This window comes from Phragmites australis, chromosome 11 (genome assembly GCF_958298935.1).
Source record: "Phragmites australis chromosome 11, lpPhrAust1.1, whole genome shotgun sequence".
NCBI lineage: Eukaryota > Viridiplantae > Streptophyta > Magnoliopsida > Poales > Poaceae > Phragmites > Phragmites australis.
This window is the reverse complement of record NC_084931.1, coordinates 20,755,799-20,777,222: the sequence shown is the minus strand read 5'-3', so window position 1 is coordinate 20,777,222 and position 21,424 is coordinate 20,755,799. Positions and strand designations below refer to the sequence as shown.

General features: G+C 42.7%; 1 protein-coding gene and 1 pseudogene across 1 annotated transcript; both read left to right on the top strand.

The window, feature by feature from the left end:
- The first annotated feature begins 795 nt into the window (after positions 1-795).
- LOC133884048 (uncharacterized) lies at positions 796-9,066 on the top strand. The gene is made up of 2 exons (XM_062323445.1): positions 796-1,247; positions 8,841-9,066. The coding sequence occupies exons 1-2, from the start codon at positions 796-798 to the stop codon at positions 9,064-9,066; spliced, it is 678 nt and encodes a 225-aa protein (XP_062179429.1).
- A 1,414-nt stretch (positions 9,067-10,480) lies between these two features.
- Positions 10,481-20,792, top strand: LOC133884417 (uncharacterized; annotated as a pseudogene).
- The last annotated feature ends 632 nt before the right edge of the window (positions 20,793-21,424 follow it).

Genomic DNA, 21,424 nt, shown 5'->3' with positions numbered 1-21,424 from the left:
TGCCGAGTGTTACACTCGGCAAACTTTTTTAGGCCTTTGCCGTGTGCCCTAGGCACACGACAAAGTCTCGAAATCCGGTAGTGATTTGGTTTTGTGAAAACTTCTGAATTAATCTTAGGAATGTTGGGTTCAAAATTTTCATCCGGCATTCGGCTCTGTAGGAAACCCCTGTGTGTATGCATGCGTATGTAAAGAACTTTTGAATCCGTAGTTCCGTACATGATTTGTACAGGAGATTGAATCAGTAGCATTTTTTTTAATAATATTTTGAATCACTACGAAATCTGCACAGGTGTTTTTTTAGGGAATCTGTACAGACGTTTTAAATCCATATATACAGCATCTGCACAAAAGAAACATAAAATTTGTATTATTTTTTTTAAAAAAAATCATGAACACAACCATAAGATGGTAAGGTTGGCGTGTGTGCGATTTGTACATATTTTGCGTAGCCTTCCTTTTCTCAACGAAACTCAAGCCTCTCGGAAACTTAACAGACACGACTCGTAAACCGATTCGAAACCGAGAAGAATTCGTATTCCGACACTGCGTCGGACACGCATGGCGCCAGCCGCCACGCGCACGTGCGCCGCTGTCCCGCACGTCTATATAAAGAATCGACCCAGAGCCCGCAGCAGGAGCAAGCAACTTCTTCTTCCCCCCCGCGCGCGTGTCCATCCCATCGATCCATCTCCCAAAACGCAACACGCGCGCTGTTCGATCGACCGGAGCCCTGCGGGCTGCTCGCCTAGCTGATCGATCGGAACAGCAGCAAGATCCACAGGCGCCCCCCTGATGGCGACGGCGGCGCGCCAGTGGTTCGGCCGGCGCCCGCCGCGCCCACCGCCGGTCCGGCGCTCGGTGGCGCCGTGGGAGAAGGACTTCTGCGAGTCCCACGGGGTTCCTTGGAAGAAAGTGACGGACCGGGACGCGGGGCTCAACGCCGACGCCGAGGGCCGCGTCGCGCTCTGGGACGACTCGGGCGCCGTGCAGGCGCTGCTCGCCGCCAAGAAGCGGTACTGGGCGGAGATCAACGGCGGGCTCACGCGCCGTGCCGTCCCGCCGCTGCCGGACCGCAGCATGTACATCGACGAGATCGTGGAGGACGGCGTGGACCCGGAGCTGGACGCGGAGTACGAGGCGGCGCTGCGCGCCATGGAGGCCGCGTGGTTGGAGAACCTCGCGCTGCAGGTGGCCAGGCGGCGGGACGACTTCGTGCCGGTGGCCACGGGCTGGGACGTCGACACGTGACAAGATGATGCACCATGCATGCATGCATGGTTCGCGAAGCTCCGGCCTGTTGCCTGGTGACAATGGTGAGGTGCAAACTAGCTCGATCGATCGGCTGTTGCCAGGGTTCAAGAATTAAGATGCGATTATTCGCTACCTAGTTGTAATTCTCGATTAGTTTTGCCGATCGATGGATCGCTCTTTCGTGCGATGTAAGGCCAAAACGTACGTGCACGTGTTGTATAGTATGTAACTCATATGCATGGGTTGTTTTGCTTCGTCCTGTTCGGGTTAATTCAAATTCAAGATCGAATCACAAGTGAAAAGGGTCGTTCTGTGGATACTGTCTAATTCTTTTTCTTCTTCCAAATTATTCGTGCATCTTATCGATGAAAACTGAAGGATGAAAGAGCCGGCTGTACTGTACATCCATCTCATGTATATTGATTCTTCTGCGAATTAACTCTAGCTAGTTGATTCAACTGTATGAACTACTGATCCACCGAGGCACCAACTGCGTGCGGTTACATATGGATCTATATATCTACGACTGTAAACGTACGTACGTACGTACGAGAAAGATTAAGCGATCGATCACAGTTCCACGATGCTAATATGCATATGCAGCACTAGAGTAGAGTTTCCTGATGTTAAGAGTGTGTTTGGATGGTTAGATGAAATCATTTGGGAGATAGGGTTTGGTTGTCCGGATAGAGTGGATGGGGTGGCTAGGCATGAGAGAATATCCTCTCTCATTCTAGATGAGCCGAACCAACTAATTGGTTGGACCAAGCTATCCAGGTTTGCCCTTGTTTTGTGCTCGTCCGTGCTTCGATTGTACATGTGTGTTATGATTTTTTATTTATCCCTTGATTTTATTTAGAAGTATGGTTCAAAAATTTAAAATGTTTTTAATGAGTAAATTAGATCTCATTAGCAACTTATTTTAATTAGGTTAATCCAAAAAGCATGAGCCAATATTTAATTAAAATTCTGCAAAGAAGCCTACTTTTGTAACTCTAGAAATTTTTAATGTCTCAAATAAATTCTCAAAAATCTGAAAAAAATTCACTAATATTCTTCTTATATGGTCTACTAATTTATATAAATATTTTTAACCCTAGATTATTTAGTGAAAAAAATATTTTTTTATAATGCTCTATTTATATGTATTTTTATCATTTCATATGATATTATCTTTTTAATTTAATTTAAATTTAAATAAATTCAAACATGCACAAATTCATCTAAATACTTATAGAATACATATAAATATGAATAGATCATCATATTCACTCTAATCTCATCAACCAAACAGAAAACTGACTCATCTCATCCACTTTAATTCCACTGACCAAACAGAAAATTATCTTATCTTATCCATCTCAACCAAACAGAAAATTAGCTCATTCTATATTGAAAAATATGAATGATCATTTTTCATCTAATATCGTACTCCAACCAAATGCACCCTAATATGTTCGCTAGTTGTGATCATGGACCTCCAAACTTTGTTTTTGTGCTTCACCAACGAAAAACACAGGGTGCTGACAAACAACGAACCGTCAGACACCACAGCAGCTGCAGTCCACAACCCCGACCTGCATTGCCTCCGTCCCCACCGTCGCTCGCTGCTGCGGGAGCTAGACAACGCCGAAGCGCCCCTCCGGTACGGTTCAAAGAAAAAAAATTCCAATTCTAAGGGAAAAAAAAGAAAAATTGTTCCAAATGCATAGACCTAAAGTTCCAATCCTCCTGCAGCCTCCGATGTTGCCGCGACAATCCCACAAGAGGTCGGCAGCCACCCATGCTCCATCCTGACTATGAGGTGCACCTAGAGAGGGCTCCAACGACAACGATGGCAGCACTCAGCAGGGGTGAGCAGGGGGCATTGAGTGGCAACGTCAGTGCCGGCGCGCGTGCTAATTCAGCGCGGCGATGCGGATGCAGCTACCCAAGCAAAGACGCGGAGGCTGCATGAAATATGTGCAAGGACTGCTGATCCTTCAAAGGGGGTGAATTAGTTATTTTAAAATTATTGGCTTAATTTTAACAAGATAAACATAAATCAAATTTTACCAAAATATGATATAAGTTTGTCTATTGGCTACTCTAACGTAACAGAGTTTTACACTTATATTTTAATCCTACAAACTACATATGACAATTATAGAAAAGGTAAATACAAAAATTAAACGGTGCAATAAATAAGTATGGAGTTTAAATAAGTTAGAGAGTGCAGACTCGATATAATAACTTTTTCTTATGGCATTAGTGGGTTGCTACTCACTCATGGACTTGGAAATGGATTGAGATCCAAATACAAATAAAGGAATCCAATTAAAGTCCAACTAAAGGAAGGCATCATCTAATCCAAATCTAATATAAGTTTGTAATATCTAATCCAGTCTAATCCATTTCCATGCCAATCCTAATGCTAGGGTGCGCAATAGCCTAGCCCAGCTCGCTATACCCACGAGCTGGCACCCTCGAGTCCCAACAATCCTCATCATCATACACAACACGTGTGACCCTAGAGATGTTTCGGGTTCATTCGTAACCGTGCGACCCTAGAGATGTTCTGGATTTACCGAACTTGGGATCTGATATCACTTGTTAGGATACGCAATAGGCTGACCCAGCTCGCTATACCCATGAACTAGTGCCCCAATGGATTTGCTATACACACATGCCTAACAAACAGAGCCACAACCAAGGTCTTGAGCCAACTCAACCTAAAAGACTAGCCTGATAGATGAGTGTCTCTTCACCTTTTATATCATACTTCCCCATCATCAATTTCTGATATGAGAAAAAATCCAACACCTAATCCATCTAAACATCCAATAATCGTGTGTGGCATGCTGCAGCCGCATGAGTTTGGCTATTAGCCCAACATTGGCTAAAACATGGTTCGCATAGATGACAACCTTCTCCATTTCTTTTTAAAAAAGTGGTTGTACTGATAACATCTCACCTACAGAATATTCACACAAAAGGCATTGGATATTCTAAATCATTACAAAGCAGATATGTTTACCAATAATTGATTACAAAATACCCTTGCAGATGGTCTATTGCTCCAACATTATACAAAATTAGCATTATGGAATACCTCAAGTCATAAGTACAAGTAAACATCAGTAGATGCATTAGTAAGCAGCTAGGTTCTAATCACAGATTGAACTTGCTGGTGTAGAGGAGCCTTAATTAGCAACAACAATGTAACATTCACAAAAGTGATTGTGTGTACACAAAGGCACAATTCCACCTTTATCAGAATACATTGGCTCTTTTGGTAAGTGAAACTCACATACTTAATCTGTCAAAGAGAAATAAAAATAATATCAATACCCTCATGGAAATAATAAATTACACATACATAGCTCTGTTCTAATATCAACATTGATAACTACACAAATAATTTTCTGTACATAAAGAACCACATAGAAAAATGCTTGAAACACCGAGCAATTTCATATGCTAAAAAAATAAGTAGCTAACAGCCAAACACCTACACTCAAATCAGAAATGACATAAGTTTAATTGCAGTTCACATATCATCCCCAGAAGTTGATGCACATTCTAATATGCATTTCATGACACATTTGATTGCACTTCATCTCAACAATACCAGACTAGTTACAGAATACATGTATATTAAAAAAGGGGGAAATAAAATATTGATATGTTAAGACTGAATGCAAATGAGCCATATAGTGATACACAAAGGTGATGTTCATGTAAGATTCAGAAACTTAATTAAGATGTTCAGCTAAGAACTAAATGAGGGGACACTCTGCAACGATACACGGGCACCGTAAAAAATGCATTGCAGCAAATAAAACACATGCACATATATCTTAGGAAGATGCATATGCACACCTGAACATCCGGTGAGTGTGAACTTTTCTGATGTTGCATGGCATAGCTTCTGCTCAAATACTCTGGTGCATGTCCGATGAGTACTTTATCTCATCTTCAAGCTAAATAGGCTCTTTGCACAAATGCTCTGGTGGAATCCTTCGTTGATGACCTGAAAATCTAGTGATTTGCTCTGTTGTCTTCTTCCGGTGAAAACCAGAACATCTAGTGAGCTTTGTCACTTCCATTGAGCCCTCTTCATAATTATTCCGATGAATCCTCCAGTGACCCCATCAGAATATCCGGTATATGCAATCTAATAGGGACTTCTATAGAGCTAGTCAAATGGGCTGGCACACGGTCTGGTACTATGGGCATGGCACAAGCATGACACGATCTGTTTATAATTTGGCCAGGTTGACACGACACGATGGGCTGGGTCGTGTTTGGGCTGGAACCACAGCATGATGGGCCATCACGGCATGGCCTGTGAAACATTGCTTGGCCCATCAGCAATGGTCGGCATGGCTTCGGGCCTAGTCCTTTAGCACTTGGGCCTCGACATTTGGCAATGCTGCAACGCAACGATCTCCCACGGGCCTCGTGTCGCACTTTGCAGGCTAGCAGCATCAACAGAGTGTTAGCGTAGGGCGGCCGTGCGCATGTCTGCTGTCTGTCATTCTCTCTCTCTCTCTCTCTCTCTCACACACACACACACACACACACACACACACACACACACACACACACACACACACACACACACACAACACATGCAAGTTGCAACACGCACAGTCCCACATGCATATGGTGAGCCACATTTTTTTTTCACCAGCGCACCATGACCCGTGACCATGAGCCAGTCTCCGCTGACATGGGAGCTCAGAGCAAATGCATGGATGTGGTGAGCAACCTCCACACATTTATTTATTTTCTCATGTGCTAACGGGCTTAACATGCCAAAAAAAGGCCCATCAGGCCTACCGTGCCTGGGCCAAATGTTCGACATGTGGGCTGGCACAACCCGGCTCACTTGGCTAATGGGCCAAACCGGGTTGAGCCATTACCGTGCCTGGGTTGTGCCGGGCTGAGCCGCCTATTTGGCTAGCACTAGACTTCTCCAATTCAATCCAAAATTTATCTCGGTTCGATGGCTTCACTTCATTGATGTCTTGAGTCTTTCTCTGGTCTAATAGAACTAGATAAACCTAATATGCATCACTTACTAGATAACCAACTTAAAGACACTAGATGAAGCTACTAAACCTAACCCCCCTCTCTCTAGTATGACAAAAAAACCTATCTACGCAAGTGATGCTCTAAACACCATTATTACTTGTCTAACCAATAGATCCTTATATCTTCATAAAGCTCTCACTACTATAGAAATAATCATCCATGCCCTATTATCATTGCCAATGATGTTATAACCGGCAGTGACAATTTATAACCGCTGGTTCATAAGCTCAAAAGGTGCATTAAAAGCCAAGCCAACAAGAACTGGCAGTGATAATCATTATCATTGCCGATTCGTGTTACAAACCAATACATATACATCACCACTAGTGCTTAGATGGAACCGGTAGTGATATATCACTCCGATTGGTAACAAGACCCGACATTGATACAATTCATAAAAAGACATACCATTAATAACCGGCAATGATAATGGATATCGAATCGACAGTGATAGCCCAAAACCGTACACTCTGCTTGCTCAGCTTCTCCCGAAAGCCTTTAAATTTAAGTCTTTGGCGTTGATCGTTGAGCTCACTCTCGCTCTCACATGCGCGCCGCTCTCTTCCACACGTTCCCCTCTAATGTCACTGCTGCCGTCGCACGATGGATACTCCACCACCATCTCCCGCTCCAACCACTCCACCGTCCCCTCCGTCACCACCATCTATGGCCACACCACCCACTCCCACACCTTCCTCCGATAAGGAGGCTCCGTCGCTGGAGAGCTCGAACAAGGCGCAATCCTCATACTCTGGATCAGCGGGGTCCTGAATGTACTTAAAGTCGCCTAGAGAGGGGGGGGGGGGTGAATAGGCGTTTCTAAAAATTAAAACTCAGCAGCGGATTATTCAAAGCCCGGATACTCCGGTGAAGGTCGGATGCTCCGGTCGGTCGAAGTATCCGATCTAGTCCGAATTATCCGATCTAGTCCGAATTATCCGGGTTATACAGGATTTCGAAATCAAAATGAAACTAAGCAAGTTTACTAGAATCTAAGAGATACCACATGTTCTACTAAGAGTAAAATACTTAAGCAACAATAGCCTGCAGTAAGATTCTCATGAATAATAATATTTGAGAAAAATCCCAAAACTACAACAATTAGTAAAGCTTGCACGAAAATAAAGAGACAAGAATTTAACCCGAAGTTCGGCCACCTCACAAAGAAGTGCATACGTCTCCGTTGAGGAGCTCACAAAGATCCGGGTCATTTTTAACCCTATCCTCTCCTAGCGACCACAAAGATCAAGCTAGGTTTTCTTACTCAAATTGATAGCGATTACAAACTTCCCATGACAATCCACAATTTTGGGTACTCTATGGGCGACGCCTTGTCGTCTAGGAGCACGAGGCTCCAAGAGAAAAATCACAAGAGTATGCTTGATGACAAACTCAATGCTCAACATTTCAAATCACTCTTCCAAACCTAATCTCTCAATTTTGGAGCAATTGAAGCACTAGAGTGGTTTGGAGGGCTCTTGAATGCACTTAGGAAGCTTTTTCAAAGTGGAGCTCAGCAGCAACAGCAAGCATTCAATGCTAGGAGGTGTGGGGATATATATAGCTGACCCTCAAAAACTAGCTGTTACTGTTCTGGTTCACCTAACTCAAAGTATCCGGTGAACACCGGAGTCTCCGGCTTGAAATCCAAAACGGGCTCAGAACAGTGTCAGAACTAGCCGTTACGGTTCTGTTGAACTGCCCGAAGTATCCGGTGAACACCGGAGACTCCGGGTGGGACTTAGTCACCTCAAAGAAACAACCCGGAGACTTGCCGGCCTCTCCGGCCTCTCCAGGTACCGGAGTATCCGGTGAACACTGGAGACTCTGGTCATTTAATTTAAATGCTAACCGAGACTCTCTGGCGGAGTCTCACTCGGAGACTCCGGCCAAAAACTACATCTACCTGGAGTATCCGATGAACACCGGAGACTCTGGTATTTTTAAAATTAAATATTTAACCGAGACTCTCTGCCGGAGACTTTCTCGGAGACTCCGACCAAAAATCACCAAGTATCGGAGTATCCGGTGAACATCGGAGACTCCGGACAATTAATAATAATTCAGAACCGAGACTCTTTGGTGGAGTCTCACTCGGAGACTCCAGCCTAAAACACTGAGTACCGGAGTATCAGGTGAACACAGGAGACTCCGAACTCAGGACATTCTGCCTATTTTCTGGTGTCCGTAGGTGAATATGTCTCTCAACTGTTGGTTCTAATAGGTTACTTTGAGCATTGAGACGCCATCAAAGCTAACAATTGTATTCCTCTTGATAGTACGGCTTTCCAGTACGGCTTTCCTAGACTCAAGTTTAAAGATTAAACAAATTAAATCCTATTGAGTACTACAAACCGCTTCTCTTTTCTTTTCGAGGGACGTTAACATCGTGTATCTTCACCAATGAGACTAAAACATGTTCATAGCTTAAATAAACACATTAGTCCCTTAATTGTTTTGTCATCAATAAGCCAAAACCCACTTAGAGGGCATAGATGCACTTTCAGGTCCCCCTCCTTTGACGAAGATTGGGACTACTTCATTGATGAGCCGAAGACAAAGAGGCTCCGGAGCTTGGATAAGGAGGAGGAGGATGATGAGGAAGAGGAGGAGGAGAATGAGAACGCCGAGGAGGACGACGGTGACAATGACAACAATGAGGAGGACGACGATGGTGGTGGCGGCGACTACTACTACTACTACTTCTTTCTAATCGTGGCTGACCCCAAGTGACCGTGGTAGGCGCGCACGATGGGTGCAGCTAGAGCCTCTTTTGTGACGATGGTGAACCGATAGTTTTAGGGTTCTTTTGCGCTCGCGACCTCATCTTTTGTTTTGGTGTACAGTGATTTGGAGAAGAAGAATTCTTAGTGACTTACACAGTGGTTAGTGTGATATGGGACAACGATTCTAGAGATTAGTAATATAAATCTCAAATAAATTATTTTTTATTCGGGATTGAGTATCATTGGTTCCAACTGGTTGTGATAATCCATGATTATCACTACCGCTTAATCACCGTCGGTTCAAAAACCAACAATAATGCAGTTTTTGAACCGGTCATGATGACCATTTCCGTAGTAGTGTCTTCTTTACCTTGATGATTATCACTGCCGCTTAATTACCGTCGGTTCGAAAACCAACGATGATTCATTTTTTGAACTGGTTGTGATGACCATTTCTGCAGTAGTGTCTTATTTACCTTGATGTTAATTTTTTTGAGCTGTTTGGAACCCTAAGTCCATCTTATTTATCCATAAGAATAAACATTTTCACACTAGTAAGCCTGTTAGTCCCATTGATCATGTTCACTCTAATCATCAAAACCATACTAACACTATGCTAGGATCATTGATCTTTCAATCTAGCATGATTAATCATTGCCTCCTCTCTTGGATATGGTTTGGGAATAATAATTTCACATGAACATGGATGAACCGATTCACTTTGTGCAACTGTACAAGGGAGGCTACATGCCACGTATGGAACATATAATATTCTTGCTCCAACCCAACATTATTGTTGATAACTAGATTTCTCATTCTTGATGCCTTGTTATGATTGCCCAAATCCCCTGCCTCACAAACAAGGATGGGATCGGGATTTGGACCATCCAAATTAATAATGTTTTAATGAGCATATCGTGCGCCTTGGAACCCACCAATATTGTTGTGCCCAGCGACTCGTTGACGGTCCCTTAATAGAACTCTTAACTTCTGGTGCGTTTGGCCAATCTTCTCTACAACACGTAGATGTTCATATCAAGAGTTGAGTGTGCCTTTTGGTAGAAGTTTAATCAAAGATCATGCTCACCAACCTTGTGTAACCATCTTTCTCTGTACTAGATTGTCCTAACAACGCATTTCTAGTACACATTTGATATTTGTTTACAAGGAATGGTTCCTTCCACGTTGCAACTCACAAGGATATGTGGATGCTTCATGACTCTATTCCACATCATATCCTCTATGCATCTGCCAAACCAATGATTATTTTTGTAAAACTACATTTTTAGACGTAGAAGCCAAGGTGGATATAGTTCACGATAACCAGAGCTGCAAACCTTGCCCCCACCCCTCCCCAGAAAACCTATTAAATCTTTTTTTGAGAAATTATGAAAAATTCCCAAGAGGGGGTAGAGTGAAAATACAACATTTTGTCGAGGGCCTCTACGTATAAACGGGAAGCTTGTTCCCAGTCACGGGCCCTAATCTGCCCTCAGGTCCTCATTTTCCTTTCAGGTGATTCCTGCGCGACGGCGTCCTCCGCCACCGCGTGATCTCCTCCTGCAAGGTACACCCCCCTCCCTTTCCGCGTTCGTCGAGATGTAGTCCGTCCCCGTGGTCCTTCCCGTACAATCTGGGGAAACATTTAGATCTTCGGTTCCCCCTGAATTTTATAAGCTGTGCTTCGGATTGTTGGAGTTTGTATTGCGAAATTGGTAGCCGGATTATTAGTTCAGGACACAAGGGTTTAGCCTTGATCGTTTCTTACCATCGTTAGGTTAGGTCATTTTGTGATGGATTTTAGTTTCTGGGCGAATAATCAGTAAGTAGTCTTGTGTCCGAGTATAGAAGCACGGTAATATCAGCCTTATACGTTGAATCTTGAAATGTTTCGGATGGAGTTTTACAAAAAAAATTTCTCAAGCATGGTTCCACGACCTTTTGTTCTAGACCTATAATTTTGCATATCCTGATACATATATAATGTTCATATATCTTAAAATAGTAGTACTAACGAAGCACTGTTACTGCTATTCGCTCCTCTAGATGTTAATATACTAATCGAGTGACTTTTACCATTCTTTTATTAGTTACTACCTTGAGCTGAGTGAGATATCCTGAGCGGAGATTGTCAATTCAGCATCAGGAGTGACTGAGAGGCTCGGAGTTGGGTGCTTATACAGTGACTGAGAGGCTCAGAGTTGGGTGATTATTCCTTTGCAACATTTGGGTGATTCAGGGGGGGCAGTCCCTTGACTGCCACTGAAGAAACATAGATCGGGAGTTTTCTTTGCACCGAGCAACGAGAGAGCTGCGTAGTTGCTAGCATGGCTTCAAAGCTTGTGGTTAGTGGCTAACCCTTACTGTTTGATGAGATTTCTTTTAGGGATGCTTTTCTCCAGGGGTAATGAGGATGGGCACTTTATGTGCATAGGTCCTTGGAATCCCTTGGGATGTGGACACCGAAGGATTAAGAGAGTACATGAGCAAGTTTGGGCCCCTGGATGATTGCATTGTAATGAAGGTTTGTGACAAATTGATATTCATATTAAATTCCACGAAGCACTCTTTCTACTTTTGTACTTTGATTTGCATCATGTGAGTTTTAGTAAATTATTTTCAATTGGTAATTTAAGAATTTTGGTCAAAAAATGTTGATTTGTAGTTTTGTACGTAATCATTCTGTTGTTTTCGTGTTTCTTCACTGAAAACTGAGTTGTATTTTGCTAGATTTTGAATAAAAAATTATTTCTTTTCAATTCCATACTAATTTACCTTCAAAACATAACAGGAGCGCTCATCTGGCCGATCTCGCGGGTTTGGCTATGTGACATTTTCATCAGTTGATGATGCAAAGGTTAGGAGGAAATCTTATCCCTTAGTTATTAATGAAACTGTACATTATCTCTTGAGGTGATCATCAAATATTAACTTGGACAGATACTTACTCCTTGCATGGCACTGTTTGACGATGTACAGACCTGAACATTATGGTTGCCTTTCGGCGGTTGATAGCTTTTGTTTTTCCATGATTACCTTGCTGTGGTGCGGTACCTCTAGCTAGACCTCCATTTGTCTCCTAGAGTGGCAAACTTCATATGCTGAAGCTGTGATGTTGTGCATGCTGTTAAAAAATCATTTTGACAAATCAAGTATTTGAGCAATGTTCATCATCAAGCATTTGAACAAAAGAGTAACTAATCATCCACTGCATGTTATACATTCTCCCAAACTACTTAACACTAGGTACCAAGTGTAAATGTCAAACTGTGATTAAAATCTAGTTTGATGCTGTATGTTTGATTCTGAGATCTAGTATGCAACCAAGCAATTGTTGCACACTGTTTAAAACAACTCATGCTATGTGCAGTTGGAACTAATGAAGTTACCGGTATGCCAGCCATCAACAATGATACAGGACGCATATGGATATTTCTGAGAGAATCAGATAATCGTTGCTCTATGCTGTAGTCGGTTAAGAAACTTTGACAACCTGGAACCAGCCAATTAATTTCCTATAGTCGCTTGAACTTCCACTTTGCTGAATGTACTGCTTGGAACACTATTGATGAAGTGCAAGTGTCAATATGTGAATTCTTTTTGACTCATCTTTGACTGTTTCTGGAACTATATGCCATTTCATTTGCTTAACTGCCACTAAAATTTTCAATTGGAATTTTGTCATCAACTCATTGTCTACTAAATCTGTCCTTGTCTTCTGTCAATACAGTAATTCATCTAAAAGGATTTTGCGCAACAGATCAACGATTCGATGGACCACATACCTAATCTGATGAGAATGGAACATGAATGCCATACATACATATGCTAACCATAATGTTGTTTTACATTTCAACAGTGACCAAGTGGCATATTTGTCCTAGTTTATTTGGTGAGTTTGCATTTGTTACCTTTAACATCTCTGTGAACTCCTTTCAGAGTGTTCTTGAATGTGAGCATGTTCTTGGAAACCGAACTCTTGAAGTGAAGATTGCAATTCCTAAGGTAATCATATAGCTAATGGAAAAACTTTAAAACAGCAATTCTTCAGTGCCAGGTTTTCAGCATTTTGCTACTTGGTAACAATATGATGACTGATGAGTTCTTCATGCAGGAAGAAATGCGAGCCCCAGGAAAGAAAGCTACTAGGATATTTGTCGCTCGAATTCCGCAGTCTGTGAATGAGCCAATGTTACGCAAGTGAGTTCTACCATACATTTGTTTGTTGGTGATTTACTCACCAATTAATATTTCAACTTGTCTAAACTATGATGGTGTCTTTACAGGCACTTTGAAGCTTTTGGAGAAATAATAGATCTTTATATGCCAAAGGTGAGAAAACTAGACTTGTTTAAGATTGTGCAGTGATATGGTATTTGTTTGATCATATCCTGGATGTAAGTGCTTTAATCTAGTTTTGATTTCACAGCCTGACTTTATGGTTGTCTATACATTAAATCATGGGAATAAAAACATGAAATAGTGTAGAAATTTAGTTCCTGAGCGACATCAATTTTCTTTATTTCAGTTTGGAATTCAATTTGACATATTCCAGCCTTTTGTTCTCTTTTTTAGGAGCATAACTGTTTGAGAACTAAAGTTTCTGCTGATGTTTATAAAATGGTGTGCTGTCCTGCACTCCTGCTGGAGGTTCTTGCTCACAGTTGAGATCATCAAATGAGTGACTTGGCCTTTGCTTTGGTCACTTTCCAATTGTCAAGCAAGGGAAATTTCTAATAACATAACATCAGTTCTAGTAATGCTAGACTGAGAAGTGACAACTAAAGTTGATGCTGTTCGTCATGCATGCTTTAACTATTTCTAATTTTCATTACACAGTTGCCTATGCTATGATGTATACCATTGGTTTTATGGGCTATTGCCAACCCATGGAGCTAAATTTTGTTAATCTCATTCAATTAATTTTACGTAGCGTGGGCAAAACTAAATCTTGACTATGAAGTAATTGTTAGTTTTGTGGTAATTTTTGGTTAAAATTACAATGCAAGGTGACCAAGCTACTTGTAATGCGACCAGAACAACAACAGCCTTTTCTTTTAGGTTTCATCTCCATAAGAATGGTTGGGTTTTTTACATTGGCTCACCAAGCCTATCACAATCCTCCTTAACCCGGCCTTGGGACCGGCTATGTTGGTACAACATAGGCGGAGTTGACCAAGCTACTTGTAATACATAAAAAAAAATACATTTCTAGATTCATTCTAGTAATCTTTGCTGTACAAAAAAAATGCACCTTTCTAGATTGCAATTACGATTTACAATGATTAGCATTTACTAAAGTGGGCGATGTTTCCATCCTATCTCATGTAGGAGCCACGCTCAAAAGGCCATCGTGGAATTGGTTTTGTCACTTTTGAGAGTGCAGGTATGTTTATAGAATCTTTCAGGCCTCATGCAGTTTGATATTTATAAATTCATTGCTCCCTTGAAATTAAATAGAAGAGTGGGCAGATAATAATAGAAAGACGGGATTGGGAAATAACAGTAGAAATAATCAGCTTATTACTGTTGCAAAGGTGTATATTTTGAAAAGTGCAATCCAATGTGAGGTTGATATGTGAGGCTGCAGTTCACATGTCATGTTGGATGGTATTTTCTAACTCGATGACCTTTTGCGGTGGTACTAAGTAATATTACCAAACTATGCAGCACCGATACAAATACGGGTATCGGTATCGGGCCGATACAGATACAGGGATATGGTATTTTTCTAGAAAACCCAATATGCGGATACGTTTTAATATATATATATATATATTAAACAGTAATAATTTACTCCCATGTTCTCAAACTTAACAAAAGACACTGAGCAAGAACACCTGTTTGATCATATGTGGGGAAGGGGAAGAAAAGAATCCTCACCGCAAACCTCAGCAGCAGGCAAGACTTCTCGACACTTGAGTCCCCGATGAGTAGGAGCTTGAAGAGGTAGTCACTGCACAAAAACATAAAATCATCTCATCACATGACATCATAACCCAAGCAACTAATCACATCGTCGCGCACATCAACACATGCTAAAGACTTTGTAAACACATGCCCAACATACATGGACAACACATCTATAACTAGGCAGAGAGAAAGCATCGTGACTTTGCAAAGCTCCGAGCAGACAGGGTAAGAGGGACCCGAATCGGTGGCCACTGGGCTTGCCCCCATGGCCGGCCACAAGATCGGTCATTTACCCGACTTTGCCCTGATCATGACAGATTCCACGAGCCCATCACCAACCAAATCGGAAGTGGCAGCATGAATAGAGAGGTGGGGGAGGGGGACTTACTACTGGGGGTTCATGGTGGCAGGTGAGATGAGGCGGCGACTCTTGCTCTCTGGGGTGTCGGTGCCGGTTTGGTGGTGACTGCCGAGAGGGAGCGAGCGGGCGGCGGGTGAGATGAGGTGGCGACTCTTGCTCTCTCGGGCATTAGCGCCGGTTTGGTGGCAACCGTCGAGAGGGAGCGAGCGGGCGGCGGGTGAGACGAGGCGGTGGCTCTTGCTCTCTAGGGTGTTAGCGCCGGTTTGGTGGCGACCGTCAAGAGGGAGCGAGCGGGTGGCAGTTGGCGAGATGAGAGGAGCGTGCAAGCGGTTGGCGAAACGAGAGGGAGACGTGAGAAGCGTGCGTGTGGCTAGCCATTTAGGTTACCTGCTGGGCCGAAGCTGCACTATTGGGCCAAGCCGTATCCTATAGAAGTATCCACAAAGTATCCGTATTTTTCTAATTTATTTATTTAAGCCGTATCCTATAGAAGTATCCACAAGGTATCCGTATTTTTCTAATTTATTTATTTTCGATACTCCGAGGATACGTATCGACGTCGTATCCGTATCGGATATGGTATCTGATATGAATACGGTCCTAGATTGAAGTATTGGTGTTTCATAGTTACCAAATACCACCTCTGTTCACATTAAGTGACATTTTGGACATATATGTGGTCAAACTTTATAAACTTTGACTACCTATATCTTTTTAAGGGCCTGTTTGTTCGGGCTTCTGCTTTTGGGATTTTCTGAAAAGTCGTGCTTTTAACTTGTTTGAAAAGCTGCTTTTGGAAATAGGTTGTTGGTTTCTATAACAATTTTTTAGCTTCTCAGCACACAGCTTTTTAGAAAAGTGTCTCTCACCGAACTTCTCAGCTTTAGTTTATTTTCCTCAGAAGCAAGCTTCTGGCTTCTCCAGAAGCCACTTCTCTAGAACCCTATTTGTTCTTGCTTCTGGTAGCAGCAGAAGCAGGAAACAAACAGAGCCTAAATATTTAGTTTTGGAACATGAAAATCATATTGTAGATTCGTCTCGAATTGTACTTCAAAATATTATATTTATTCGGGTTTTCCAATGTATTAAAAATTAAAATAGAAATTAGCGGCCTAAGTTACGTTTTGAAGACCGTGCCATGTCCAAAATGTCAAGTATTTATTACCGGAGAGAGGAAAATATTTGTCATATGTTGCTTTAAAATGAAATCACACCTATAGAATTAAGCAGCATGACATTAACAGAAATTACAAAGCAAGTAATAGCTATGAATCCTTCTTCTACACATATTTTAGCCTTCTTAGGGCAAATGATTTGAAAAGACATAAAGTCATAACCCTATGATTGGATATTGCTATGACATAATTGTTGGATGCATTTTAAGTATGTTTAGTTGGAAGTTGGGAGCTCCAACCATGCTCACTAAGGATCTGTTTGTTTGAGCTTCTGCTTTTGGCTTTTCTGAAAAACTGTGCTTTTGGTTTTGCTGAAAAGCTACTTTTGGATTTTTGCTGATGACTTTTACAATATTTTTTTGCTTCTCAGCACATCACTTCTCAGAAAAGTTACTCTTAGCTAACTTCTCAGCTTCTAGTTATTTCTTCATAAGCAAGCTTTTAGTTTCTCTAGAAGTAATTTTTCAGCAAACCTGTTTGTTTGGACTTCTGTGCTTCTGACAGAAGCAGAAGCCAAGAGCAGGCCGAAACAGACAGGTCCTAAAATTTGGTCACACCCCTCAAATTGGACTAGCATTTGGTTCATTACCGATCTTGGGAATGTCCCTACAACATTTGCAGCCAAAATATCAGATTTCCTCCGATCCTTTGGCCAAAAATGCAGTGGCAAAAAGGGCCACCCCAGTTTTGGCTCCAATTTTTTGTGTTGGATGGTACATACCTGCTTTTTACTAACGAATTTCAGCTTGGATTCTATGATATTTCTGCTTATTGATGCTCATTCTGAGTATCCAAAGTGCAGTGTCCCAAATATGCTTGCATCTGACTTTCGTTTCATAATTTATCGTTTCAATTTAATACTATTTTCCAACAAGTTATTTAGCTTTAACATTTATATTGTTTCTTATGTTTGGTTTATTATAATGGTATTGGATACTTCTTATCCTTTCATTATCTATGATTATATTTTCTAATGCTGGACTGTAATTTAGACTGTGTGGACAAAGTCATGCAAGAGACACATGAGCTTGATGGTACAACTGTAGTTATTGACCGTGCAACTCCAAAGGTAGGCCCCTAATCAACATATCTCGGTGCAGGTCGAATTTATTTGTTATCTTCTACTGTGCTATCTCCGTTACTAATGTTCTATTAAGTAGAATACACTAATTATCCATTTGTGGAACTGCATTTGCCCATACATAGCAGGATGAAGATGTCAGATACCCTCCAAGCAGAGCAGTTCAGGGTGGTTATGGTGCCTATGATGCATATATTACAGCTGGCACCAGGTATGCAGCTATGGGTGCACCAACACTGTATGATCATCCAGGATCAGCTTATGGAAGTAAGTCTTAGGCTGTGTACCTTTCCTGATATTTGACTTGAAATAAGACCGATTCTTAATTTAACATTGCTTTTAAATTCGCTTGAAGGATACTTGGGTGGGTTTGGGATGGCCACAAAGATATTTGTTGGCAGACTTCCACAGGAAGCAAATACTGATGATTTACGGCATTACTTTGGTCGATTTGGTCGGATTGTGGATGTGTACATTCCAAAGGTTTGGCTGTGTCTATCATTATTGGTCCTGTTCCTAACTTTTCCTTGTCTTACCTTTCCTACTTATCTTTTAGGATCCTAAGAACAGGGGGCATCGAGGTTTTGGTTTTGTTACTTTTGCTGATGGTGGTGTGGCAGATCGTGTAGCTGGGAGAAGTCATGAAATTCTGGGACAGGAGGTGAGGCCATGAAAGTTACTATGTATTCCACCCATACATTACATGCAGAAATGCATACACAGCAAAAATAATGCACACCAATTTTTTTGTTAATATTACCTTGTGGTGCATAAAAAAAAACAGGTCGCTGTCGACACTGCTGAGCCACTTGAGGGCGCTTCAAGTGCAGGTTACATTGAATCTGCAGATGCCTCTGGAGCTTATGGTCCAATGCGGTCTTATGGCCGATTCGCTGGTATCGTTGATTATAATGTAAGTGTGCATTAGTTTTAAAGCTGCCTGTAGATGCATTTTCCAAAAGAGGCACTCGTATGGTATGCTTAAGGGCTAATTTGGTTGCTCTTCTGTATCGCAATGTGCAATTTTTGTTAGTCATAGGAGTCTCGTTAATTCAATTATTGTTTGTGTTATGGCTAAAAAAATGCTTTCAAGTAGTTATAATCAGAAAAATAGAAAATTACAGGTGCCTTTTGAAAAGCCGCAGCAATTGCAAACTGGGTCTCAAGATTGGTTGCGCTGTCGATTCTTTACTTGATATTTTCTGACGTACGCCCTGACTAATCTTTCCCATTTTACAGTATGGTTATGCTTCCAGTGGAAGCAGCAGCAGATCAAGAATGGACTATCGATACAGGCCGTACTGAGGCGTCCTCTTTTGGCACAACATATCATAGTTTTTGTTTGTAGTTCACCCTTAGAGAAGATTGTGAAATGATAGGGTGAAATGGAAAACCGGTTTTCAGAATGTTCATTGTACCGCATATTGTTATGATCATACCCAGGATGAGTGTAAGTCCAAGTCCATTGTTCATGTACCATTTTTGTATTCTTTCTATGCATGTATGATAACGATTTCTATGTCAAACCTTCACTTCTGATCTTTGGCTAGCTTATTCATTATTTTAAGCTGACACGCCAAGTCGTTGATTGTTTTTAGGGGATAGACTCAGGCGACTGTTTCTAACAAAATTTACAGTTGACCAACGTGGACATGGCTCACGGGCCGTCTACTACCTCCAGCAGAACTATCTTCTCTCTCCTCCCTATGCAGCAGCTCTCGCCCCATCTTGCTCGCCTCCTGACGTCGCTGGATCTGCACCTACCATGGCACCAGGCTGCTTCCTTATCTCTCGCTACCGACATCACCCACAGGTCGTTCTCCACCACCCGTAGCGCTCCGCCCTCCATCCCTCTAACGCCGCCAGAAGAACCCCCTTCCCGTGAATCAAAACCCCCCTCAACTAACTCATCGGCGGCGCCATCGGTTGTATGTTAGGCGATTTTCAGTCGCATGAGGTAGAGGAAACGCATTTTATTAGAAGTCAACTTGTATGTCACTGCAAATTATATGTGCATAGCTCAGCTGCCTCGTGAGTTCCGTGTTGACCTCTTCTGTTTGCTGGCCTATTAAAGAATGTTCAAGTGGCCAATCTTGTATCCTCCTGCAGTTGTCAGCTTAGTCATCCTTCACCTGCCATGGAAAACCCGGCGTTCACGGCGGAGCTCGACGTCTCCCAAGGGTCGTCTTACGGCAGGTTCATCGTTGGCATGCGCGACGAGCTCGTGCTCCATGCCGGCGCGACACGCCACCTGGAGCTCGTCGTGCTCCCTCCACAGGAAGAGGACCCCAGGAAGGCACCGTGGTTCGGCGTCACACTCCGGTGCAGCTCCGGGGACTCGGTGCTCCTCCGGGTACGAGCGGACAACCTCTACATCTCCGGTTACCGGAGCCCGGCAGGGCCGGCCGGGCGGTGGTGGGAGTTCCGGGGAGGCTCGGTCATCAGTGCAGCGACACAGCTCGCGTTCACCGACAACTACGAGGGCATGGAGCGAGCGGCCGACATGGCACTGGAGAAAGTCATACTCGGCAAGGAGGAGCTCGTCGCTGCGGTATGGCAGCTCGCCGCCGCGGGAGCCAACGCCGGCGGCAGCCAGCAGGAGATTGCGAGGTCACTGATGGTCATCGCGGTGATGATCTGCGAGGCCATCAGGTTCAGGAGCGTGGCTGGCGTGGTCGGACACGTGATGTGCAACGCCGCGCGGCACAGCGTGCTGCCGGCGCACATGGTCGAGCAGGTGAAGAACTGGAGAAGCCTGTCCGAGTACTGGGCCACTGGCTCGGCGCCGCGCTCTACGGGCAGTCGTTCCTGCCGCGCATCGATGCCGACGGCAGCCAGCAGTCCGGTCAAATCCCTCAGCATCTGCTTGCGCCGCTGAGGATCGACTGCCAGGACCACGCCATGATGGCGCTCGGCGTCGCGCTGAACCGGCAGAGGCCACTGCAGGATAAGCACAGGCAGGCGCTCGACGAGCACTGGCGCGCCGTGCGCGCCCTCGCGCGCGAGCTTGATAGGGCAAGAAGCTGATTCATTGCAACAGGTACGAACGAACTGTGGTTTAGAATTTGATGTTTTGTACACCTGTGTGTCATGCCTTTTGGTTTGAAATGCGTACCTTTTTACAGAGATTATCTTTTGATGTGGTGTGGTCTGTATCAGCAAAGAAATAAAATGAACAGAATCCCGTGAGGGATCTTGGTGAATCATCATTGTCTGGAAATAATACGGCCTCTGATGACTGGTTCGATATCGAATTCCAGGACTGAGTCGAAGCCTGATAATCGGCTGCCCGTGTTGAGATTATGGACCAAACAAAAGATCTATTTTCTAGGAAGTACATTGAAGACGCATACACTCAACGCACACTGCACTCACACCAACATGTACATGCACATGTCTCTTATTCACGCTAGAAAATTATTAGAAATACAAAAAATGTCATGTAACAAAAGTACGCGCTTTCTCACTGAACATATATACTACCTCCTTTCTAAAATAGATGTTTTATTAAAATACGTTCTGTCAAATTCTAAAAACTTTGATTATTAATATACATAAAATTATTAGGATTTGTCTCATAAAAATGATAGTAATAAATTTGTCATAAAAAGTACTTTGACATTATCTAGTTTTTATCAATTTTTACCAAAAATAGTTATAAAAATAATAATCAAATATATTTATTAAAGATCGTATCAATATCTTATATGAAAAATAAAAGAGAACATACAGTAAAGTGACCTGGCTGTACACCCGTAGCACTAAGCCGCTAACGACCGATGCTTGTCTACGGCATGTCAATATGTTGCGTGGTTCCATCACCTAACCTTGCTCC